Source organism: Taurulus bubalis (genome assembly GCF_910589615.1).
Source record: "Taurulus bubalis genome assembly, chromosome: 12".
Lineage (NCBI taxonomy): Eukaryota > Metazoa > Chordata > Actinopteri > Perciformes > Cottidae > Taurulus > Taurulus bubalis.
In genome coordinates, this window is record NC_136600.1 from 16,499,370 (window position 1) to 16,523,198 (window position 23,829).

General features: G+C 41.8%; 1 protein-coding gene across 1 annotated transcript; it reads right to left on the bottom strand.

The window, feature by feature from the left end:
- Positions 1-17,207: 17,207 nt before the first annotated feature.
- On the bottom strand, positions 17,208-23,586 carry gnl1 (guanine nucleotide binding protein-like 1; the record flags this gene model as incomplete). The annotated part of the gene is made up of 12 exons (XM_079228181.1): positions 23,450-23,586; positions 22,437-22,584; positions 21,875-22,011; positions 21,602-21,753; positions 20,005-20,076; positions 19,263-19,455; positions 19,009-19,107; positions 18,696-18,878; positions 18,226-18,404; positions 17,893-18,079; positions 17,582-17,722; positions 17,208-17,479 (listed from the first exon to the last, which is right to left on the bottom strand). The coding sequence occupies exons 1-12, from the start codon at positions 23,520-23,522 to the stop codon at positions 17,208-17,210; spliced, it is 1,836 nt and encodes a 611-aa protein (XP_079084307.1). The 5' UTR covers positions 23,523-23,586.
- Positions 23,587-23,829: the final 243 nt, after the last annotated feature.

The window sequence follows — 23,829 nt, forward strand, 5'->3', positions numbered from 1 at the left end:
CCTGAGTTTTGACCCGAGTTGAAGTGTGTGTGCAAAAATTACAATGAGAATCTAGCAGATACGTGGCAGCATTAGCATGTTAATATGACAGCAGAGAGTATGTGTTTGGTTCTGGTTTGACACCATCTTAGGGCTGCAGTGAGACGACAAACCGTAGCCCAATTCCCTCAAGTCAATTTACAAAGTCTCACTGCCACCTGTCAGAGAACAAGTGAGAAGCAGAGGGGAGGATGGGGTGAAAGGAGAAAGGGGAGGCATGTGACAGCACAGTGCTACTCTCACAATGGGCAGAGAGTAAACGACCTGCGAACGAGGTACAGGAAGACAGAAGAATGCAGAGGTGGAGAAGAATTCCTTTCAGTAACTGAACGAAAAGACTCAGAATGACAGAGCGAGCATGGGACAAAGGCTACTCTTCGCCCGCAGGAGGGTGAGAATGATCAATCCAGCGAGCAGCTATTGAAAGGAGGAGGGAAAGAAGCAAGGATGGCCTGGAGTGGAACAGAACAGAGCAGAAAGAGAAACTTGCGAGACCAGGTCAAACAGGAATGAGTTCAGTGAGACTCAGCATTATAGAGTCAAAGTGGGAAAAACAGTCAAGCCGAACCAGCCCTCTCACACACACACACACACGTCTTCTTCTCCGCTGTAATGAATCACCGCGGAGCAGAGAGAAAAGATTTTAAGAAGTCGTTGAGCTGTTCAATGTCTAGCTACTGCAGTGGTGAAACAGAAAAATACACCACATAAAAGAAAATGTGGATACAAAAAGTTGTGACCTGATTAATATGGTGTCTGGGCTTTTGCTGAAACTCTATCCACACACACACACACACACACACACACACACACAGTTGAATGCCTTGGGCACAGGCAGATACCTCTATCACACTTTCAGTCCTCTTCCTCCTCCTCCCTCCCAGCAGAAAGCCTCCTAAAAAGAGCTAAATTGCACATCACACAACAGTTTGCTAATATGCCTTTCCAAACCCCTGGGAGGGAAAGACAGACAGGCCCGCCCCACACTGCGTGGATTTCATTACAAATTAAAATTCATCATACAAAGAGAAGACATATATAAAGAGAAGTTCACCTTTAATGTTAAACACAATTTCCGTCTATGTTCCAACAAGGTATCAAACGCACCTATTGCCAGAAGCCATTAGTAATTATTAGTTATATACTGAGCCACGGGAGGCATGGTGCGCTCACGGGTTAGAGGATTTCAATAGAGACGAATAAAAATAAAAATTATAAGAAAGGAGAGAACAGAGCACGCACACCAGCTTTTAAGTTTGACAGAGTTTCCATCATTCAGAAGGCTTGTCTGGTTTTTCCAGAAGCGATAACTTCAACTGCCAGTTGTTGGAGAGACGTGAGAAAGAACTCCACGTGATTCACGGTTGGTTTCAGCTCACAGGGTTGAGCACTAGCACCCTTCACTTATTAGATCATTAACTTAACTCAACCTCATATGATTCAAAGAGGGATTTCATCAATTTTCCAAAATCAAAAAGTGTGTTTACAGGCACGGGTAGATCTGCTGCATATGTGAAAAAAAGTTTTATGAAGGCGTTTCAGGCTTTAGAGGGAGACTCATCAGACTTCGGTAGCTTGCTTCTCATCAATGCTCGAGACTACATCAGCTGCCATCAGGAAAACAGTTAACACACCCACGTCAAGAACAATAAATGGAAAGAAAAGATGATATCTAATGGTTCAACTGAGTGCGATGCTAATGCAGTGGAACTTTTTTGAGAGAGGTTTTAATTATTTAGGAGTCATAAACATGTAATGCAGTTGAGAAATTACATCATAAGAAAAAGTGCTACTTGCCAACTTCTATATTCTTGTACTTTTCATCATAATGAATTATATCATACACACATATTAGCACCTCCGTTTAGGCCACATTTTGGGCATATTTGCAAAGGCATTTCTGCAGGCTCCTGATTTAACATGAGACATCAAGCCAAGGTCCTGAGATACTTTGATAAGATAGTGTGACAAATTCTTTGAAGACCTCAGTAGCCAAACCAGTTTGCTTACATCCAAGAAGAAACATTGTTATCTAAGCAGGGCACCCCCGACAGGAAGCACAAACAGATAAATGAGGAGCCCCGCAGTGAAGAGAGGAGAAGGGAGGCTGGGGGGGGAGATGGATGAGCAGAGGAAGATAAATTAAACATCTAGTGCTGCTTCAAAGGGAATGAGGAGGAGAATATATATATATATGATGAGTGTGATGAATATATGCTCCATATAGAGAGAGAGAGATTGTCAGAGTGATCAATTAGGAGATCAAAGGTATGCTGGATGTCAGGGAGGGATTGAGGCTTAATCTGAAAGAAGGTAAGACTTCAGCGACAAAGATTCACTGAGCGCAAATCAAATAGAGATTTGAGACGACGAAAGGCCAAGAACACCAGGTCTCGCTTTGAAGTGTCACCACCCATTACTGCATGAGTCCGTTTCTCCAACAGTCTCTTCAAGCTCGCTCTGCATGTGACCACACATACAACAAATGCAATTGAAAAGTCCAACTGTCTAGACTTGAGGGGAAATTAGTTTAGGAAAGCAGGGTGGACAGTTGAGTCCTGCCATTAATTGGTTTCATTTCCCATTTGCTGAGAACTTTAGAGATGTAACTGTGTAGTGTGTCTTGCCTTAAATTACTTCTTCCAATGGCCTCGATCGGTCTGTCGGGAGCCAATTACGAGCAGGCACAGAATTTAGCCGAGTTGCTGCCTAACACATGATCGTTGTGAGAGAAGTCACATAAAAGGCCGTTCTTCTGGATGGAAAGCCCCATTATCATCATTGTGCTCCTTGTGGTTAACTAGACACATCGCCATAAAGATCAGGCAACTGTGAAACACATGCACTTCAGTTATTGCACGGGATCCGTCTTTGGGTTTGGGATTCCTATCCACCTGCTAAAAAGTCTTTTCAGAACGGTCAATAACCAGAAACACAAAGACAAAGTCACAAAGCATGGCTGCCGCCCAGACAATGACGCAGATCGGAGGACAACAGACTGAGGTCAATGATCGACCAGACTCCACAAACCAGTGTTCGCTTCTCATTGTGGAGACCAACTTGTTCTTCAGTCAGTCTTTGTGCGTACAAAGGCCGGCATCTGGTGTGTTTTTTGGGGAATAAACCACCAGCAATAATGCAAAACTGCAAAGAAAACTTGTTAATTATTGCTTGTACATAAAAAAAACATCTTTCCAAGACTTTTGTTGTCGAGTCTAAGGACCGAACAAAACAAAGAACAAACAGCCATTTCCCGGACACTGTCAGACAAATTACTTTGTGCTGTACATATACCTCTCCACAAATCATATGACGCAATTAATGTCATTTTCTCCTAAGCCTGCCAAGACACATACACATCAATAGAAAGAACTGTTCCCCAAGTGGGTGCCTGCGCCATTATACTCACATAACTGGCCTATCCAGCTATTTGATATATTCTGCGTCTCCTCTGCTGGACTGCACAGCTGATAAAAAGCAGCTATGCCAGGCCAACGGCTCTCGTGGGATGCTGTGGGAGACTTAGCGGCCAGATGCCCATTAGACAGGGATCCGGCAGTTTGCTGTGAGGGGCAGTGTATCCACACTGACGGCTCCTCCTCACTTTATGCCTCTGCCTTTGCTATAGAGGCAGAGAGGGAGGGATGGGGAGAGAGAAAATTGCCTTTTATTGCCTCTATCTATTGGCAAATAGCACAGGCACTCCAACGTCCTCCTCCCAACACACTAACAATGCTACACCTCTTCTGGACTGCATGCTCAGTCCCCCGGCCAACAAACGACCCACATCTACAGTTTTCATGTGGTGGGAAAGGTGACTGCCCGCTGCACTGCACACCCACTAAAGCCCATTGTTAACTCCTCCATCAGGCCCCCTCCGCAAGCACTAAGGCGTGCACAAACACACAGGAACAAGCTGGCAACAGTAACACACATTTCTCACCTCTCTCCTTCTGCCATACTCAAAGTGAGGCAGAAAGTTGAAAATATGCAGTTTCCGAGCATGAAGTATTTTTCTTGATTTCGGCAGCATCTCGCTCACCGAGAAGATGAGAATCATTTATTAAGCCACATGTTTAATTCACTCTCACCGCCCCTTTCTTCTGGCTCATAAAAAAAAAAAAAAAAACACAAAATGTGTATTCAGTTCAAAGTCCAAAACCTTTGGCAGCTCCTCCACAGCGTTTGAAAATGTTTTCCCTGTATCAACGCAGTTTCTCCTCTCCAGCGTCAGGCCGCCCTGCGATTATTTCAAGTTTGCTTCTGATGACTGATTAACCCCCCAAAGGAGGAAGCATCACATTTAAGGCCAGAGGAGACGGAAACCAGAGCGGGTGGCCTTATTGGAGGTCACCTATAGTGCTGCGAGGTCACGGGGTTAATGGTGGGTGTGATGACCACCACCTGGATGCGTTGAGGTCTTAACATTAAACACTTCATTGACCCCATTCATCAAGACTGCTGCTGCAGTTTTATAGCTTTGCATGCCAAGAATAACTACTTTTGTTTGACTTGTGAGGATTGTGAAGAACGAGTTCAACAGTCATGAAAGACATGACTGGTGACACCTTAACCAAACCATCATCTCAGTTTGGGAGGCATGTGGCCATCAGACTGGGTGACGGGCAGGAATCAGGATGGAATAAATAAGTCTATTTTGAAAGATAAATGTGTGAAAACAGTCGTCTGAGCACAAATCAGGACTCTTAATAAGGTTTTGTCTGCTGCCAAGGACCCACATTGAGCATGTTGCACAGTCCAAAGAAATTGTAGACCATGGTACACACTGGCAGATTATTTCAGCTATACGCAGAATGCAAATGCCACCATGTATCTGCCACACAAATGTGCGCAACTTTACACCGCATATATGCGCTTCGTGGCCAGCGTCCAGAGCTGCGTGCACGCCTCACACCGAGACTTGTAGACGCCACGCCACAGACAGACACACAGACAGACACACAAACAGACAGCTGGAAATATCCTCTGCAATATTATTATAGCCGCTTCTTGTGGAGTAAAGTGCGCGGAGAAGAAACGCGCTAAGGGTCTGAAGGAGTTTGTCGGTACTTACCTAAAAAAGACACGGAGAGGTATGCGTTGACAGCAGTCCAAACTTTTAGAAGAAGTCTGTGTTTGACGAAGTAACGCTGTGTTTCGCTCTGAACAACACGCAAACCCACTGAATAATCCAAGCCGTGCTCCGGGGCAGTTGTTGCGCTCAGTGAACGACCTCTGGCCAAACTCGGAAAACAAGAAATTATCCAAAAACTGCTGCGCGCACCGGCTGATGTTAAACCCGCAGCCTGACCTCCACTGGGCAGTCTTAGGAGATATTGTTTTAAAACTCTTCGACAATGAGGGATAATGTGTTGTTGTTGTGGTTTTTAAAGCGAGTTACCGTCCAGGGTCTCTACGCTTCGGCCCCTCTCTGTATCTGAGCCCAGCCAGTTTCAGCCTCAGCAGCTCGGGCCAGCAGGCGCCACCAGGTGCTCATTTACATAACTGCACCGGCTGTGTCCAATCACGCCTCTGAGCAAGGTGCCTGGTTGAATATTCCAGCAGGCACGCTATCCAATCAGAGGTCCCCGTGGGCGGGAGCTGTGACCTTAACAACACTGGAGAGTGAAATTCAACGAGGAGCCTTTGGGGGTGAAGGGAGTTTCTTTGTTGCAGCAACACTGACATTTGGGGAATATGGCATGTGATACAGCAGCACCCACAGTGCTTTCACCTTGTTAACCATTCGCGTGTCAGACAATGTTGCTCTGCTGTTTGAAAACGGATTACTTGATAATGTAAACTTGAATTATCTGTTCTGCCTCTCAGCATCTGGCCTGGGCCATTACATGTGGTCCCACAACCCTCTGCCTTGGTATTTACCTCTAAAGGAAACTTTATTACAGAGTATTGCTGGTGTAACTGTATACCATTACTGCCCCTGGGCTATAATGACTCAGATTGAAGGGTTTGCAGTAAAACACAGCAATGGAGCTGGAACCAGGAGAGTCGTTGATATGGGACCCCGAGGCAAAGCAGGAGTGAAATGGGAATTCATGTTTTAAAAGAGCCACATGTGTGTATGTTTATGCTGAATTACATCAAAAGTTGAACCAGTCAGACACACAAAGGCAGAAAATAAACTGTGTAGGAGTTACAGTATGTGTTGGTACTTGTCCGACTGAAAGGAGGGAAACTTTAGCTGGCGCTCAATCAGCAGCGAGGGCCCATAAAGGTAATTTACCACAATCTGAGCTCCACCTTGGATAAAGAGGCTAGAGGAACAGAGATACGTTCTCTGCTGCCTGATGTTTACTTTTGTGTGTGTAAAGAAATGTACTGTGTTTTCACTGAATAAATAATGTGATGGTTTCATGCCATGCGTTAAAGTAACGTTTCACTACAATACATTTATTTATCAGCTATTGTTACTGGTTAGTTTTCACATTCATATATCTGCATGATGAGTACTTTTGATACTTTAAGAACATGTTTTGTTAATACTTCTATAATTTAACTTCAGAACATTTTTGAATGCAGGACTTTTAGGATATAGTTTTGCTATGCTTTTACTTAAATTAATGACCCGACCATATCTTCCACTCCTGATGCATTCAACATTAGAGACTGTTTTCGTCGATAAGTTAATGCTTGTTTTCAATGTGTTTATTATTGTATATTCATTATTATGATGAAATTAGAAAAATCGAATAAAACAAAATCAGATAAAGAACAAAATAATACAAAATCTGCATGAGCTTCATTTGCATGCACACAAATACAACATATCTTTGTCAATCAATTCTTAATAAATTTGATTAAATGGGGAAGTGACTCCCCCCTGCCTCCCAAGAGTCTTTGAGTTTATAAAGAATTTAGCTGGATTTGTATCTGGCCTGGCCTTATTTTCTCATTAACATTCTCTCACCACTTTTCAATTCGGAGCTAAACCAAACCAAACTCTCTCTCTCTCTCTCTCTCTCGCTCTCACTCTCTCACTCTCTCTTTCTTTCAAAACCGTGTAATATAATAATGCTAAACAAAAAAAAAGAAGGGTGTGCTTAATATAAAATTAAAGGAATGGTGAAGAAATCATTGATATTTGAGTAATTATCCAAGACATTATCATGCTGATGATTGCAGTCATTCTCAGCTCTTGTTCTCTCTTTCTCTCTCTCTCTCTCTCTCTCTCTCTCTCTCTCTCTCTCTCTCTCTCTCTCTCTCTCTCTCTCTCTCTCCCTCCCTCGCCGTTCCCTTCTCTATTCAGCCTTTTTTTGTTGTGCACATCGTCCAACTGCTGTGCTTTGTTCGTTGTCCGGGCAACTGCAAATTCCCCAGCAGAAATTATGACCTTTTTTGTCGATAATTTCCTCTCTACCCTGCACCACCTAGCTCCTATTCTTTGTGTATCTCACTTTAACTTTGCACTGATCTTTTTTCATACTTCTTTTCTTCCCTTTTCACCAAATATATGCTCGGTTCCTCCATAGAGTAGTGGGTTGTTCACTAAACCCCCTTTTCTCCCTCCTCCCTCTCTACTCCTTCTCACTTTGAGTGAAAACCAGTGGCGCATAAAAAGCAGGTCTGATCCTGTGAGGAATTCACCACGAGAGAGAGAGACAAACAGAGAAAGAGAGAAGTTCAAGTTATGTAGCATGAGTCAGCAAGGACAAGAAAGCACTTAGTGCTATGGGTAAGGAAAGATAACGAGAAGGTAAAATAAAAAAGTTGCCCAGAACATCAATAGTCTGTCAAGTAGAAGAAAGGATGGTTTCAACAGACAGAAAAGTGTGTTCAAAGTTAAAAGAAAATCTTTACGTTCAAGAAAAAGGTTATTGCTTTCAGCAGAAATTACCATTTTCATCCAAACTTTTTATTCAGAAGGGATGGCAGATGATCTATTGGCTGTCATTTGGAAAACACACTCTGATGAATGTATCACCTTTCTTACATCACTCTGGGCAAAAACAGCAACATCTGAATTAGAAATAGTAATGTTCAACTCAAATACACACACACACACACACACACACACACACACACACACACACACACACACACACACACACACCCTGTCCACCCCCTGTCATGGTCGGACAGCTGTGCAGGGCTGCAAGTTTCAGACAACACTGATCAGTTGCAGAATGCGAAGCTTGCAGTATGTTGGGAACTGGCATAAAACCAAATACGAAGCACTCTACCTCTGAAACCTCAAGAGAGTCTTTTTCACTGGAAAATCCCAAACCAATAAATGTCTTTGATTTGCAATGGTCAACAAAACCTCCAAAGAGCCTACAAGCACCTTTTACCACAAAATACTGCATACCAGTGTGACTTCAGGTCCAGGTTTGACTTAACACACATGCGTGTGCGAGAGTATGCATATGTGTGTCTGTGTAAAAGTACAACTCCACATGCACCCCTGTGTTCCTCCTTATGTCTGTTTACTGTGACTGGTCTGCGCTCTGTCAGTATCCGTGCCACAGGCCGAGGGAGGGTTTTATCTGATTGGTCTCTGGAGAGGATCTGGAATCGGTGGAGGTGTCAGGGGTCACAGGGTCAGCGTCTGCCTCAGGGGGAGGTTCCTAGGTGGGGGTCAGGGAGTCAGGGAGTCCATGAGTTCTCGTTTTATGTGATCGGTGTGGAAAACGCTCATGTCAGCTCCTCTCACTTTTCCACAGAGCTCCTATTTTGTCCTCTCTGTTTGTTTTTATGTTGTTTTTCTATTTTTAGATTTAAGATTGTTAATACATTTTCTCAACAAGACAGCACGAGTCTCTATAGCCGAGCAAGCAGCTCTCTGAGGAAGTTCTTATCTTACGCACAGCAATGCTTTGAGCTAAAAGTCTGGGGATCCCCAAAGTTATAAGGATAGATTGTTTGAGACACAATTGTTTGGCAATTCATACAAAAGTTGTTGTATTCTGTCTAAACCAAAGCACAGACTCACATCGGCAACCTGGTATTTCATGGTCTTAAATGTCTAAAATGATGATTCAGAATGTAAAACTCATTCAGTCAAAAAGTTCTCTACAAAGAAAGCGTTGTATTTTGTGTTTTTAATGATGTCGTTAGAGGAAATTACACTATTTTCAAGCATTTCTTTCTCTTTTAAAACCAAAAGTTGCTTATACACTGAAAACACTTTTACTCTTAATTAATTAGTTGTACTGCCTGACACCATGCAGATAATCAAGAGCCTCGTGGATAAATCCGACCCCGCCTGGACTGTCATGATCATGCAGTAGGAAGTGTGATGAGCTCAGTGTTGTCAGGGGAATGTGGGGAGAGAGAGGGTGAGGTAGGCGGGAGGCTGAGGGGAAGTAGGAGTAGTCCCTGGAGACCCTCTCAGCTGTAGCAGTGCACTTGTGTCTCCTCTTCCTTATGGCTGGCTGCGGAGGGGGGAGAGGGGGGATGCCAACTCTTTTTGGGTGTCAGGTTCCTCCCCCCAAAGAAATCCCCTCTGTACACACGAACACACACATCTGACAGTGTGGTGGACTACAGCCTGTGCTATGGCATTTGGGAGGCTCAACTACAACTGTCGCCCTCTGTTCAAACAGTACCCCTCTCGGATTTGTCTTCCCTTTTCCTCACCCCTTCCCTCCTCTCCTCTCCTCACCTGTCTGAGCCAGCCGTTGAATGAATGGCCTTCCTTTCTTCTCCAATCTTTCTGTGTTGCTAACAATAGCGCTTTGGGAATAACTCACTATAACCACCATCGGATGTGCTCTGATCTTCTTTATCTGGCCCTCCACCCTGCTGTCTTTACCAATTACATGTTTAGCCTTTCCACAGCTCAAACAGTAGTTTAACTTGGCTGAGCAGCCATGTCATGTTCCCAGCGGGTGTGTGTGTGTATGTGTGTGTGTGTGTGTGTGTGTGTGTGAGTGTGTGTGTGTGTGTGTGTATGTGTGTGTGTTTGTATGTGTGTAAAGACATATAATTATAGCTACCTTTAATTATATTAATTAATATTCAAATTGGACGAGGCCCATGGGAAACAAAACTCATCTCATATACTGGTGCAATTTTGAACGCCTTGCTTGAGGGCTTTATTGCCGTGGTAACCCAAGTCTGATCCTGCTTCCCGTTCCCATTGTTGGATCTCAAAATCTCACACTTAAAAAAAAGTGAGAGACTTTCAGGCAGACTGTTGCTGGGTCCTTCCACAGTGAGAGTGAATGTTGTGGCGGATTGGAAGCTGCTGAGGACGCAGTCGATGGATGGTGAGGGCAGTGGGTGTGGGTGTGTGGGTGTGTGTGTGTGTGTGTGTGGGGGTGTGTGTGTGTGTGTGTGGGTGGGGGGGGGGGGGCTCAAAGGGGTGCGAATGAGTGCCATTGCAATCCAGTGAGAGATGGTGCTAAAAATACCTATTGACACATGGGTTCCAACTCACAAACAGGGTCACAGACAAACACTCAAGCCAGTGACCAAAGAGGTCTCATTATGCTCTACCATGCAGAAAAACACATCATTGGAACAATTAAAATACACAAAGCCTCCTCTATTTACAGTCTAACTTAACTATCACATACTGAATCCCTCTGAGTTTAGATGGGCAGTGCTTTTTGTTTTAGAGAGCTCTATGTCAAACAGAGAGCGGGCCCTTTTCCACCCTCAGATACAAGTCCACTGAGCAAACAAACCCAGCTGCCATATTGTGACCCTCTGCAGGAGGAATATGGGAACGCTGCTCTGTACACAGTGTGTTGAATACCTGCTGTGGCAAATGTTGTTTCTGAGTTTACCTCATGATGACATGCTGCTGGGATCCTTTGCCAAGCGTTGACCAGCTGTCTTTTTTCATTTCTTTTGTGGTCCGTTTAAAGAGCCATTATCACAAAATATAGGTGTGGTGTTTACCTGGGCAAGTTCCTCTGTTTATACCACCCAGTATAGATCTCTACTTTGAATACATCTGGCCTGACAGAGAAATATTTGAACTGATGGCACCTTTAACACAGTTTGTACTGACAGATGTAAACAGCACTTTGCCAACAAAAACCTCATTCAAACTCTCAAATTTGTCAGAATCGATGGCCTTTTCAAACAGTTTTTCAGTGGTTGAAGAACCATTCAAATAATGTTCCCTTCAGTAAAAGTACCAATAAAACATTGTAAATATACTCTATTACAAGTAAAAATATGTAGTGAAGCAAATGTACTTAAACTATCAAAGTACAAGTTCTGTTTCTGCAGAAAAATGTCCCGTTAGTGATTTCTCATGATCTATGACATAATTATTATAAGATAAGATGAGATAAGATTTAAAAAAAAAAAACTAATTAGTAAATATAATTATCAACAGTATGAATGGTTGACTTCACATTTATTATTGCACGTATGAAATAGGAATATGAAAATGTTATATTGCACAGAATATTGATATCGCACAGTGTATTTGGATAACTGATGCAATAGTGTGTAAGACTTTCTTACTGTTGTAGTTAGAGGTGTCGCTATAGCAACTAACTATATGCTGAGGTGGTTTGAAACCTGGGGGTCGAGCCCCTCTAAAGGGTCATAAGATAAAAAAAAGAAATAAGAGGCCATGAGATGATTGATTAGAAAGAAAGTTCTTCTCCAGATTAATATTTTATTTTATTTTGTGAAATGATGGAGAATTTTACCTCTTTGAATCTTGAACCGTTATTTAAAGTAAATATTTAGTATATAGGGGAAATCTTTATTCTTCTCTCTTTTGTGGAACTGCTTTTGGGTCCCTTTTGTAAGAGTTGGGAACCTCTGGTTTAATCTTCAACGATGCATTATATTTTAATAAGCTTTTGTGAAATCTTAATATTAAAAGTTACCAGCAATAAGAACAAAGCTTTATAAAAACACAACATAAATAATAAAAAAAAATTCTGTCAAATGTAAGGACATAAAATGTACCTTAAAAACTGTACCAACGTGTGTATGTAAGTAAATGTACTTAGTTACTTTCCACCACTGTAGATGTTTGCAGTGGAAACCAACATGAAAAGAAGTCCATCGGACATCCAATCTTCAGAGCCGAGGCCTCGTCGCCCCCCACAGCGCTGCTGGAGGGACGACTGCCCAAGTTGTAAATCTGTGTTTGCGTGTGTGCGTGTGCGTGTGCGTGTGTGTGTGTGTGTGTGTGTGTGTGTGTGTGTGTGTGTGTGTGTGTATGAGCAGAATAAGGATTTCTAGCACAACTTCACATACTTCTCAAGGTCCAAACTCCAGGAACACTTGTAGAGTCAACAACAACCCTGAGGTTTGAAAGCTGATCTGTGATCTGTGAATGCAACAGAACTCAACTCTCATCAGTGGTGGAAACTAACTGAGTAACTTTACTTAACGCACTGTTCTTAATTTTTTTTCATTTTTTTTTCACACTAAATACTTCTGCCCCACGACAGTTCAGAAGGAAACATTGTAGTTTTTACTCCACTACATTTATCAGCTGGAGTTCCTAGCTTGTTTTATTGTCAAATAAAAAAACACATGTTAATCTTATTAGATGTATTGTTCTATAATAAATCATTACCTCTAAACTTCTCAAATCAAATGATCCAATATAATAAAACAGTTTTTTTTGTCTTTTCTCTCCCATCAATCACCTCATGACCCCTCAGTTCTATCTTGTGGCCTTTTTAGGAGGTTTCAACCCTCCGTTTTGGAACCACTGGACTAAACTACCTGACTGTATATTAAGTAGTTTGAACTACCTCCACATCAACCAGCTGCAACAGTAAAATAGTGCTTATGTTCCATTACTGTTAACAATCTAATAATGTAATATAATACAGTTTTACTGCCAGATGAGCGCTTTTAGCTGATTGTTAAATTAGCCGATAACACGCTTTCTCGTCCACTGCATGACCCTCATGATAGTTTGTGACCCATCTTCTCTAATGGTGATGAAACCGATCGTGGTTGTAAAACATACTGCAAATTCACACCATTAACCCCACAAATGAGAAGCCTGTGTCCAATCATCTTGCTGCACCTGACTATTAACTGCACCAGACTCATAACAAAGTTGGTTTTGATAGCCCTCTAGTGACCACACAGGTGTAGCTGCCAGCTGACATTTAGAACTATAATTTACTGAAGTGAGACATACTGCACTTTGGTTGTCCGTATAAGGCCAGCTGGGACATTTTATCTTATTTTTTTGTCTTTAAAGGAAACGCTCATATACTTGTGGCTATTGTTGTTCTCCCTCATGATAATTACTTTTTGCAAATTCCCACCAACTCTCTCTCTCTCTCTCGCCTGCATGTGTGTGTGTGTGCAGCGCCCAGGGGACCGAATAAAACCAGACTAATACATTTTCCAGCTCTGCTTATGCTCATGCTCATGCTCTCATATGAAACTAATTCATTCGCCCCCCCAGTCTCACCCACATGCTGGCTAGGGGGGTCACATAGGGAGCAAGAATGGGGCAAAGAAAAGAGCAGGTGAAGGGTTGGAGGACAAGAGTCCCCACAACAACCTGATAGCATCATGAGAAAGCTTTCCAAGAAGAAAAAAAGATCATATTCAAACCACATGGGCATTTTTGGCGCAACCGATGGATGGCAGCTAAGACATTCAACACAGCAGAATTTAATTAACAGTTTTTAAATTGATGGTGTCATGCTCCAGTAAATCTGAATTCTTTGTCTGGCTGTAATTACTGCCATACAGGTTTGAGGGCCACAACATAGTTAGAGCTCTAGCTGGGGAAATTAAGCAGCTCATAGCTCCGGCTGCCAATCGGAAACAATTCCAGAAGATTCCTCTCTGTCTCTTCCCTCCTCTGAGTTGATCTAGTCAGTGAGTAACATACAAGTTGGCACTGAATCCAAATTATGCGAGATCTCCACCCACTTCCATCCCGTAAATAATGATTGTGGCAGTCCTCAGTGGTTATTATCATCAAACCGCCTCAGCTCACTCATGAATAGTGCCCAGTGGGTCGCGATAAACATAATGAGATAATAGCTGCAGCCAGATTTACTCTGACAAGAGGATTGGATAGGCGTCAAGAGTGTGAATAATTGGACAAACACTGTCAGTAGTCAACCCATAATGACAACGACAGACACTACTCAAAGGAGACACAAATATCAAGGGCATTTTTAACATGAATAAGGAAATAGTTTCATTAGAAGCTGGAAGAGGTGATAATTGCTTTACAGTTAAGAAAAGCAGTGGCACAGTGGACAGTGCTCTTTCTCTGATACATATCCTGTTTTATTAAATGTAGTCATAACAGACAAACTAAAAATTGGAGTTCTTTGACAAACAATTATCATCAAAGCAAACACAATATATCCCACTGCAGCATCTTTTAAAGAGATTCTCCCCCCTGCACATCCTCGTATGAGGGAAAATAAATCACATGCAGTGTGTTTCAAGGACTGCTTATAACACAACACATGATCCTCATTGAAGAAGCATATTTGCATCATGTTGGAGTCTATTCCAGAATGCATTGGGCCAAAGGCAGGCAGTGCCTCCAAATGCACAAACATTTAGAATAACATCAGTTGAACATGTAATTATACAGTTACATTATAGCACGAGAGCCCACGCTTGTTAATTGATTAGATTATTCAAGATTATTTGATTAGGTCCGGTTAATTTCATTTGATTGCAAGCTATCTGCTTAAGATATCACCCATCTGGAAATTGACCAATTAAGTATAGTTTGGAAGGACTTTAATTAGACCATAGTATGGCGGAGCAGTATCAGCACGTTTTATCGTTGTAATTATCTGTCTTTGTTCAAATTAAGTCCCCTAACTAATTGCATGACTTTTATTATAACACACCGACCTTTCCATGAGAATAAATGTAAAACTTCAGGCAGTGTAATTAGTCTGACAAAGCTTATCCAAACACGCCCAAGCTGTCCACTTTGATCACAGATCTCTAAAATGTTGTCACAACATTTGTTCTCAGTTTAATTATTCGCATTTGAAATGAGAATGAGTTGGCATAGTGTGTGTGAGTCTTTTTTTCGTAAAACAATATGGCGTTGAAAGAACTCTCCCTGACAATATATGAAATAATCAGCATGCATTATTTCAAACAGGTTACAAGCAAACGCCTTAAAGAGATCTTGAAATAAAATACAACACAGTTTAGATTAATTATTTTCTTTTAATGCAGAAAGCAGTCAAGTCATCATTAGGTGTACTAGGAATGGAATGAGGAATGCAGCAAATAGCCTGAAAACACCTCAAGCCTTCACATTTCAGACGGCGTCAGTTTTAATATTTCCAACAAAAAACATCTCCCATCCACACACCTAAAAGTCTGTTGTGCTCCTAATAGCATGGTAGTGTTGGGTGTCTGCTTTGTACTGTACCAATGGTAGAAATGACTGCCGAGTGTTGTATTACACAGTAACACAGCACTGTGCTGCAGAGTTCCCTCAGTGAATACATGAATGAGGTACAACCACAGCACACAATAATACAGCACTCAGGATTGCAGCAGGGCCGTCACGCATAACGTGAGAGGGAAAGACCGGTCAAACGGCAAAAATGTCAAATGTATCAAGTTTCAAGAGAAAACTTGATGAAAACATGGCTTTGACGAACAGAGAATTGTCTGCAGCATGTGTCTCAACGGCATTAAAAGATCTGACCTTGAAGTTGAGCCCTGTGTCAAAGTTATAGTGAATAACGACGCAGATGGAGTATGTAATGCGATTTGTAATGATGGGCAGATGGGAGCAAAGATACTAGTCTCTCTTTCTGTGTGGTGAAAGGAAGGTTCAACGTTTTGGTTCGCTTATTTACTTTCATGCAGAGTCAGGTGAGAAGATCGATTCGACTTATATCTGCATGGTAACTATATAAGCACATTGGAAACTTGCTAATTAACACGTTATATCTAGTTTTTCAAATTAATATATAAAAAAAAAAAAATCACACACTGAAGTTTTCCAGGGGTTATGTACTTGACTATTTGTTGGCATGGGACTTTAAGTCTTAAACCCATGTGGAATTTGTAAGCTTTTTTTGTGCAGCTTAAACAAATAAGATCATAAAGTGGTAATTAAGGATCTTTAGAGGCCCTGGGAGGTGGGTTTTCTGCCTTTGGACATCGATCTGTTTCCTCCCGTTTCCAGTCCTTGTGCTAAGCTAAGATTTTGTCAATAGCTTCATATTTACCGGACTGATACAAGAGTGCTGTCAATCTTGTCATCCAACTCTGGGGAAGAAAGTAGATTTCCCAAAAAGTCCAACTATTCCTGTCATTGATTGTTAAGCAGTCTCGGTTGATTAAATCCACTATACTGCCATCAACAAATGATCTTGCTGAATGAGTGTACCCAAAACCCTGTACTAAATAGTGTAGCTCTCCATCCGCATCTAAGGATAATATCTGTAGTAGTTAAAACACTACAAGTTAAATTCCTGAAACAGCCTCGTCTAGCAATACAGGATTCAACAATCCTCCAGCTGACTGTGTAGAACCACACCAAATAAAATCTCACTCTCGAACACGGTATAATCTAAATCAAAACCAAGTTCAGATAAATAAACTTCTAAGAGAGCCATAATACTGATAACTGCAAAGCTGTGTGTGTAAAATGTTGGTTTCAGTCATTCCACTTTTATAGTCTAAAATCTCTCATATCCCATCCCCCAGAGTCATGGTCCTAAATCTCCAGCTGCTCCGAGAGCCAAATAGCTAATCCAGTGAATGACATCATATCGACTGCATTCGATTTGTTCCATCATCCTTTCTTGAACTTTGGCATCTCAGCTGTAAAGTCACTTGTAAATGAAGAGATTGAAAACCAGTTGGTTGATTATTCCAGTCTGAGGGAAGTCACTTGGTTTGTTTGCTTCTGAGAGCTACATGCAAAAAAAGAAAAGGAACCAAACCAAACCCATTCCTAGAAGCAACACTCAAGAAAAAGCTTCATGGATGAACAAGCAGAGCAGAGGCACAGCATGGATACATGAATATGCTCTGAATATTATAGGGAGAGGGAAACATGGTGAATTTATTAGAATAGATCATGTTAATGTCCAGAGAAGGTAATGAATGACATGAGTGGAGATGCAAGAAAAAAAAAGAGAAGAAATGCAGATTTAGGGGAGGGGGGGAGGAGAAGGGGGATGAACGGAGAGAGAGAAGTCAGGGAAGAGGAACAAGTTATGCCTTCCTGTTTGTCGTTCCCTCCGCTATCACTCACACTCATTTTCACGAAGGACATCGTACATGTTGACAGTGAAACCAGACGGCTTATCTTCCTTTGGCCTTGGATGTACAAAGCCCTCGTCTTCATCATCTCCATCCTCATCATCGTCTGCGTCCCGGTCTCGCTCTTCCTCTGGCTCGGTGCTAGACTCTCCGTCATCATCATCGTCGTCCCGGTCTTCTGTTTCTTCCTCCTCTGTTGTCGTCCTCCCTTGCAGAGCAATGATCTCTGCCAAATCTGGGTGATTTTCCCAGTGCTCTGTAAACCATAAATAAATAAATTCCACCCACCTGCTGTTTTAACCTTTCAAATACACTTGAAGCAAAAAAAAAAAAAGAGTCATGGAAAAGACTCTTTTACCCTTTAAGCAGCTGTAACCAGGTGGTCTTAGGCAGAGGCACAATCTGCCATCAATGGCCAAGCGCAGGAGACTGTTAGCTGCACGGTAAACATCGTTGCGAGCTGCTTTTGCCGTCTTATAGCCTCTCCTCTCCGCCCACGCTAAAGAACACAAAGACAGATGGAAGAGAGGCATGACTGGTATTAGTTAATGTACTACTCAGTGTTTTAGTGTACTGAGGCAGTCGTGAAGTAGCTGAGTAACTGTGCACATACTGTATGATTCTTAAAGCTACACATTAGACAGTGGCTGTCACCGAGAATAGACATACCCTCACACACATCCCATGCAGTCCAGTTGAGCCCTTCAGACTCCTCGTTTCTCTGATGGGGTTTGATCTCCATTAAACTGGGATGTTTGAGTTTCAGCACAGAGAGGAAAGGTGTCCTTGCGCACAAATAACCAACTGAGCTGTAGGGCTCCTGCAGTTGAGCTATGGGATAGATCCCTGCCAGAATCTAAGAAAATAAAACAAAGGGAGAAAGAAAAGTTCAATAAGAAAAGATTGCACTCTTTAAAACACAATTACGTTTCTATTGAGCCTAAACAGGCAAGTAAACTCAAAGTTACATCTGCTCTCAAGTACACAAACGTGAGTTTGTACCTGCAACTGTTTATTCACAAGAGAGGGAAAAATCAGTCCAGGGCAGTCACAGAGTTTGACCGTCGGGGTGAGGTAGTAGGTCTGGAAGTATTTGGTGTGGCCTGGGGTTCGGGACACGCTCACGACCTTCCTCGCCACTAGGCTGTTTAGAACAGATGATTTCCCAACATTTGGAAAGCCTGCAGGGAAAAAAAGTATGGGTGAAGGTTCAGTCTTTAATCTACAAACGATGTCGCTGTGTGCAGATGTGGTTTGCTGATGCAAACCTGAAGTTGTCCAGCGGCTTGGAGAAAAAGGTGCTTAATGTTATGACGCAATTATCTTCGTAAAGTAAAAATCTGGTAAGATCTTGACAACATGTCCCAATTGAGACATTTATTAGAAACTGCTTTTCATTAAAAACTTTGTTTTGGAATAGTTTTAAAGAAACCTTCTCTGAATCTGGCTACAGGGTTCAATCAGATGCATACCTATGCAGCCCAGTGTGAGAACTCCATCTTTGTACATCTCCTGGGATGGGATGCCCATGTCCATCGCCCTGTCACTTTGATGCTCCATCAGCACCGACTCTGCTCCTTCATCCGGCTGCTCCCCATCCAGTTGCCCAGCAACAGCATCTCTCTTAATTTTCTGCTCCCAGCTGGATAGATCAACTTCAAAAACAAGAGGTAACACTTACAGGATCAACCCAAGTGTGAACATGCAAAGAGTCAAATTCAGTGGACAACTAATATAATAAAGCCATAATAACTGAGGCATCTGATTATAAAGACAGACACCCACCTCTCCCTGCTGTGATCTCCCGACAGGCCTTCAGGATATCTATAGGACCTCCAGCGTGACTCCAGTCAGCCTTCTTCCTCATCCTCTTCTTCTGGAGCACTACAAGCCAGCAGACAGACACACGGTTATTCTAATCGCAACGAGAGCCAGTCGGGTTATTCTGGTGGTATTGCACTCAAATAAATTCACCGAGTGGCAGGTTTATTTCAATTTCAATGTCTGTCTTTTCTGCGCCACTTTCTCCCTCTCCTCACCTGTGCTGTAGGGTTGTCCAGGGTGGGAGGTGAAGCTGACTATATGCAGGTGGGGGAACTGGGAGGTCAGGTAGTGTTTCCAGGCGATCACCAGCGGAGGAGGACACAGGTCGGCTTTGTTTAACACCAGGATCACGTGCTTCTGGAGATCTCCTGTGATGTAGTGGTATAGGGTTGGAGGAAACTGCAGCACCTGGGTGGGTTAAATGAACACAAACCCTTATTAAAATAGTAATTATGGCATATTCGACAAACCCCCCCCCCCACAAAATCATACCTTTATTAATAGGAAAAAGACGGGTTGTGCTGTTTTTAACTTTATATTAATACTGGAAACTCTTAATAGAGAAAGTGAATCCACTTCACATAAACTATATCTGGCTTGAAGTAGAAGTATCAGATGGCATAATGTTCTCCTTGTCTTTATTTTATTTGTTTCCAAATTTACTATGTTCAGTGATAAGTCTTTACATCTCTCCATCTTGTCAATATTACTTGTATTTTGTCTTGACACTTTCCAATGTATGTATTTGTCCTGTCAGTATTAAAATCTGCTATAATGTGAACAATTATTTTAGAAGACCAAATTAGCAAAGAAAGACGTGATACAATTGAAAATATGTGTCGGCTAAATCAACTGATAAATAATACAAATCATATCAGATATTCAGATGAACATTGACAGTATTGCCATCTAGTGGTCTGATCCATCCTGCAGGTTTCTGCTGACAAGGTAACCTACCGGGTGCCTGATGTCCACGATGATCAGAATGATATCTGACATCTCCAACACTCTCCATAGTTGCCTCCATGTCTAAAAGAATAAATAATAAAAAATAGTGGGAAGTAAGATTAGGTTTAATATAAATTCATCTTTCCTGTTCTTATTCAGCATGACAAATTATTAGAAAAAAATTGTAAATTAGGATTTTTTTTTAAATGATGTGTTTAAAAGGTGTGTAGGATTTAGAGGCATCTAGCAGTGCGGTTGAAACCTCTCTTTCCAAGAGTACCTACGGTTGACTTCATGTGACAAAAGGCTCTCGCTAGAGCCAGTGTTTTGATGGGGCTACTGTAGAAATGTTGAGGTAAAACATGGCTTCCTATGTTGATATGAAGTGTTGAATCTAAGATAACGAAAACACTTCTCAGTTTCAGGTGATTTTTACGCTAATGAAAACATAGTTATGATTATCATTTTCCACGTGTTTCCCTTAAATCCTTCACTCCTTTGAGATACTATTTAATTCAATGCTCTGTTTTAATGCTGTAGAAATGAGATCCTCTCAAACAGGCATCATTTTGATCCTCCACTTAAAAAGGCCATCATCTCTAGATCACCGAGAGTCACTTATTATACCACTAGCTGCGGTCATGTGCCCATGCTTTGAAATAAAAAGATATGCAGGGTCTTTGATTTTGAAAAATAGTGTTACCATTTTCACAACCTGGGCAAAACTGAGCAATATCACCGCATGTCAGGTACGATGGTACCTTGTTCCCAGTGAAAAATCCCAGACAATACACAGGCATGTAGTAAAATGTGTAAAGATCCCCACATGATCCAACTTTACCACAATTCACTTCATGGTACATACTGCAATGATATGCTGGATAACCGCCGCAACAGTTGTGTATTCATGACGAGTAAAAAACAAGTCTGCTGGATAATCATCAGTTTACAGGCAAATCCTAAACAAGCAGGATTACTTCATGCTGCTTTCTGTTGTCAAAGGGTTTAACAGGATTCATAAATATTCATTTTACACAGAAAAGGTACTGGCAGCCTGAGCTTTTAAAACCCCTGATAATAAAAGTGGTTCTGTGGCAGCATGCTAAACCTACCACTCTCCGCTGAAGAAAACAATTACTACTGAAGGCAAGGAGGGTTCAAAAGCAACTGAGTACACTAGAAAACATAAATATATATGAACTAATCTTGGCTCATCAGATAATTTGTGAGGCCTGACCTTCATTATTGAGTGATTTAACACAATAAAAAGAGTGAATTTTGACTTGCTAAATAAGTTGCTAAGACACAGACTGGCAAATGGAACTGGGGCATTAAAAACAGTGTTAAGGCAATGTGCAAATATTTTTGCAAGTTCACCAATGATCTTCATTTTCACCTTTGTCTGAGTTAAGTGTTGCTTTCCAAAACAAAGTTGAAACTTGTCAAACTAAAAGTTAAGCTGCAGCATTCATCATACATCTGATTTTCAAAACAAACTGAAAATAAATTAAGAACAGAAAAAGGAATTTCTGGTCCAGCCCTTCCATTGTTGGTTTAAAAAAAAAAAGGGGGTCTCAAGAAAGAGTGCATCAATTAAGTAACTTACCTCCAGATTGTGCTCAAAGTGGCTGAGAGTGCCAGTTGGGTTTCTGGTGTGTAGGTCGTCCAGGTATTCTCTGTATGACTTCTCCTCTTTCCTATTCAGGTTCTCTCGTGTCATCTCATAACTCCAGGACGGTCGTTGTGGGAAACCAAGACCTAGCAGTGAATAATTAAGTTTAAGCGTGTCAAGCAGTGACCCACTCCATTAACCTACTCTGCTCATCTGTTCGGCTTATTTTGAGACAGTCATGTGGAAAGCATTAAAAAACAGGCAGACCTTTATCTGAGGGGAAGATGTCATTGATGTTGATCTCATGTTCTTTTTCCGAGACTGGCCGCAGCACCTTCTCCCTGGCCAACTTCTTCCCCTTTTCCACGTCCTCTTTACTCTCTTTCTCAAAATGCAGTCGATACCTGGAGAGAGGAGGGGGTTTCAATAAGGCTTGCCTAGCATTGCGTTGCTATATCTACAGATTAATGATTTAAATTATTCTCAGAATATAAGATAAAACCTTTCTAGATGCATCTTTACAATACACACTGAAGAAACACATGTCTCCGTCAAATTACAGCACGATAGAAAGACAATTCAAAACAAATAAAGACACAGAATTACAGTGAATTTATTTCTTATCACCCACATGCTATGACATATTGCTCCAATTAATTATCATATTGCGCCTCTTTATTATCGATTCAAGCATCCCACTGCTGCTGCAGGAAATGCATTTTAGGTACCACTGACAGACACCTAATGCCCAATGTGCATTTATCTCAGCAGAATCTTACATCTTTCACAATACCATTATTTAATGAAAGCAATGATAACAAAAACTCACCTGTTGGGGTCATATCTACCTTCTCTAGCGGAGGGCTGCTGATTTATTCTCCTGACATCAGTGGTCTCACTGTCTGAGGTGTCCGACTGCCTCTCTCCTCCTCTCTCCACACTGGCATTGCGGCTACTCGGGCCTGAACCCGTGTCACCTGGAAGTCGGGGGCAAATGTTATGGGATAATAGCTAATAACAGGCATACATCCTATACCCAGACCTACATTTCCCACTTAAAATTTTCTATTACGGATCACTATATGCTTCGAAATAGTCCCAATCCAGCAGGGAATGTGACATCCTCACAAGGTCAAATGCTGACAACTTACATTGTGATGATTTGCAAAACTTTATTTCATCATAGAAAATAACAAACAAATAGAACGTTCTGACCTGATCACTGACTCTACTGCACTGATTAAGATATTTGAGGTTGCTTGACCTACTTATGCACATTAAGGAAGGATTTCATACTTAGTAATATGGAATTAAAGCTTCAAACTGTTTCTTTAAATATCAAAAAAACTAAGAAAGACCTATTGACATTATCAAGAGCTGGTATGATAGAACACTGGGGTGGTAAAACGATGTCCTGTGCTTGAAGATCTTTGAGCCAATGTGTGATGACTGTGAAGTGCCGTTTAGTAATGTCTCTCTCTCTCAGCACACGACCCAATGGCCTCTTCTAAATGTGGCATTATAACTTGTACAGTTAGGGGCTACAAAAAACAAATGATGACGCAAGTTGTGACGCTTCTTTCACAAAAGCGCAAGCGTGTGCTGTTATTCTGTTGAACGTGACAGTCCAAAAGGCACGTTATGTCACATCGCATGTTGTTACAGCTAACAGCCAACATAACACAACACATAATAGGGTTGCATTGTTCAGGCTGAACGAGTGGCCTGATGTTATAATAACAGGCGCTTTCCTGCTGAACCACATTTAGCTGTGTAGCAAGAACCGTTAGCTCTCCGCTAAAGCTAGCATGGCAACGCTGACGGTAAAACGTGCTTAGCTACCTCTCTTTCTGTCCCGTTTGACTTGCAGCTGTTTCTTCTTCTGTTTGTTACTAAATGGCTTTTTCCGTGGCATAGTTGTTCAGCGGGTGAATACGGCTACGTACTGCTGCGTATCGCAACCCGCAGCGTGTCACACAGCTTCCCTTCTTGACGTTGTTTACATGGATGAAGTTTCTCGACTCCTACACTTTTCAGTGACGCCAAATCCACTGCAGACCGCAGAGAATGGCGGACGAGACCACATTTCGGTGTTCGCACACTACCCCAGTTTTGATAGTTTTGACTTTATTTAGATGTTCTTTTTGACAATGGACGTTATCTCAAATAAACCGATTTACTGCAATTATATACATGTACAAAGAATATGTCGCCTAAACTGA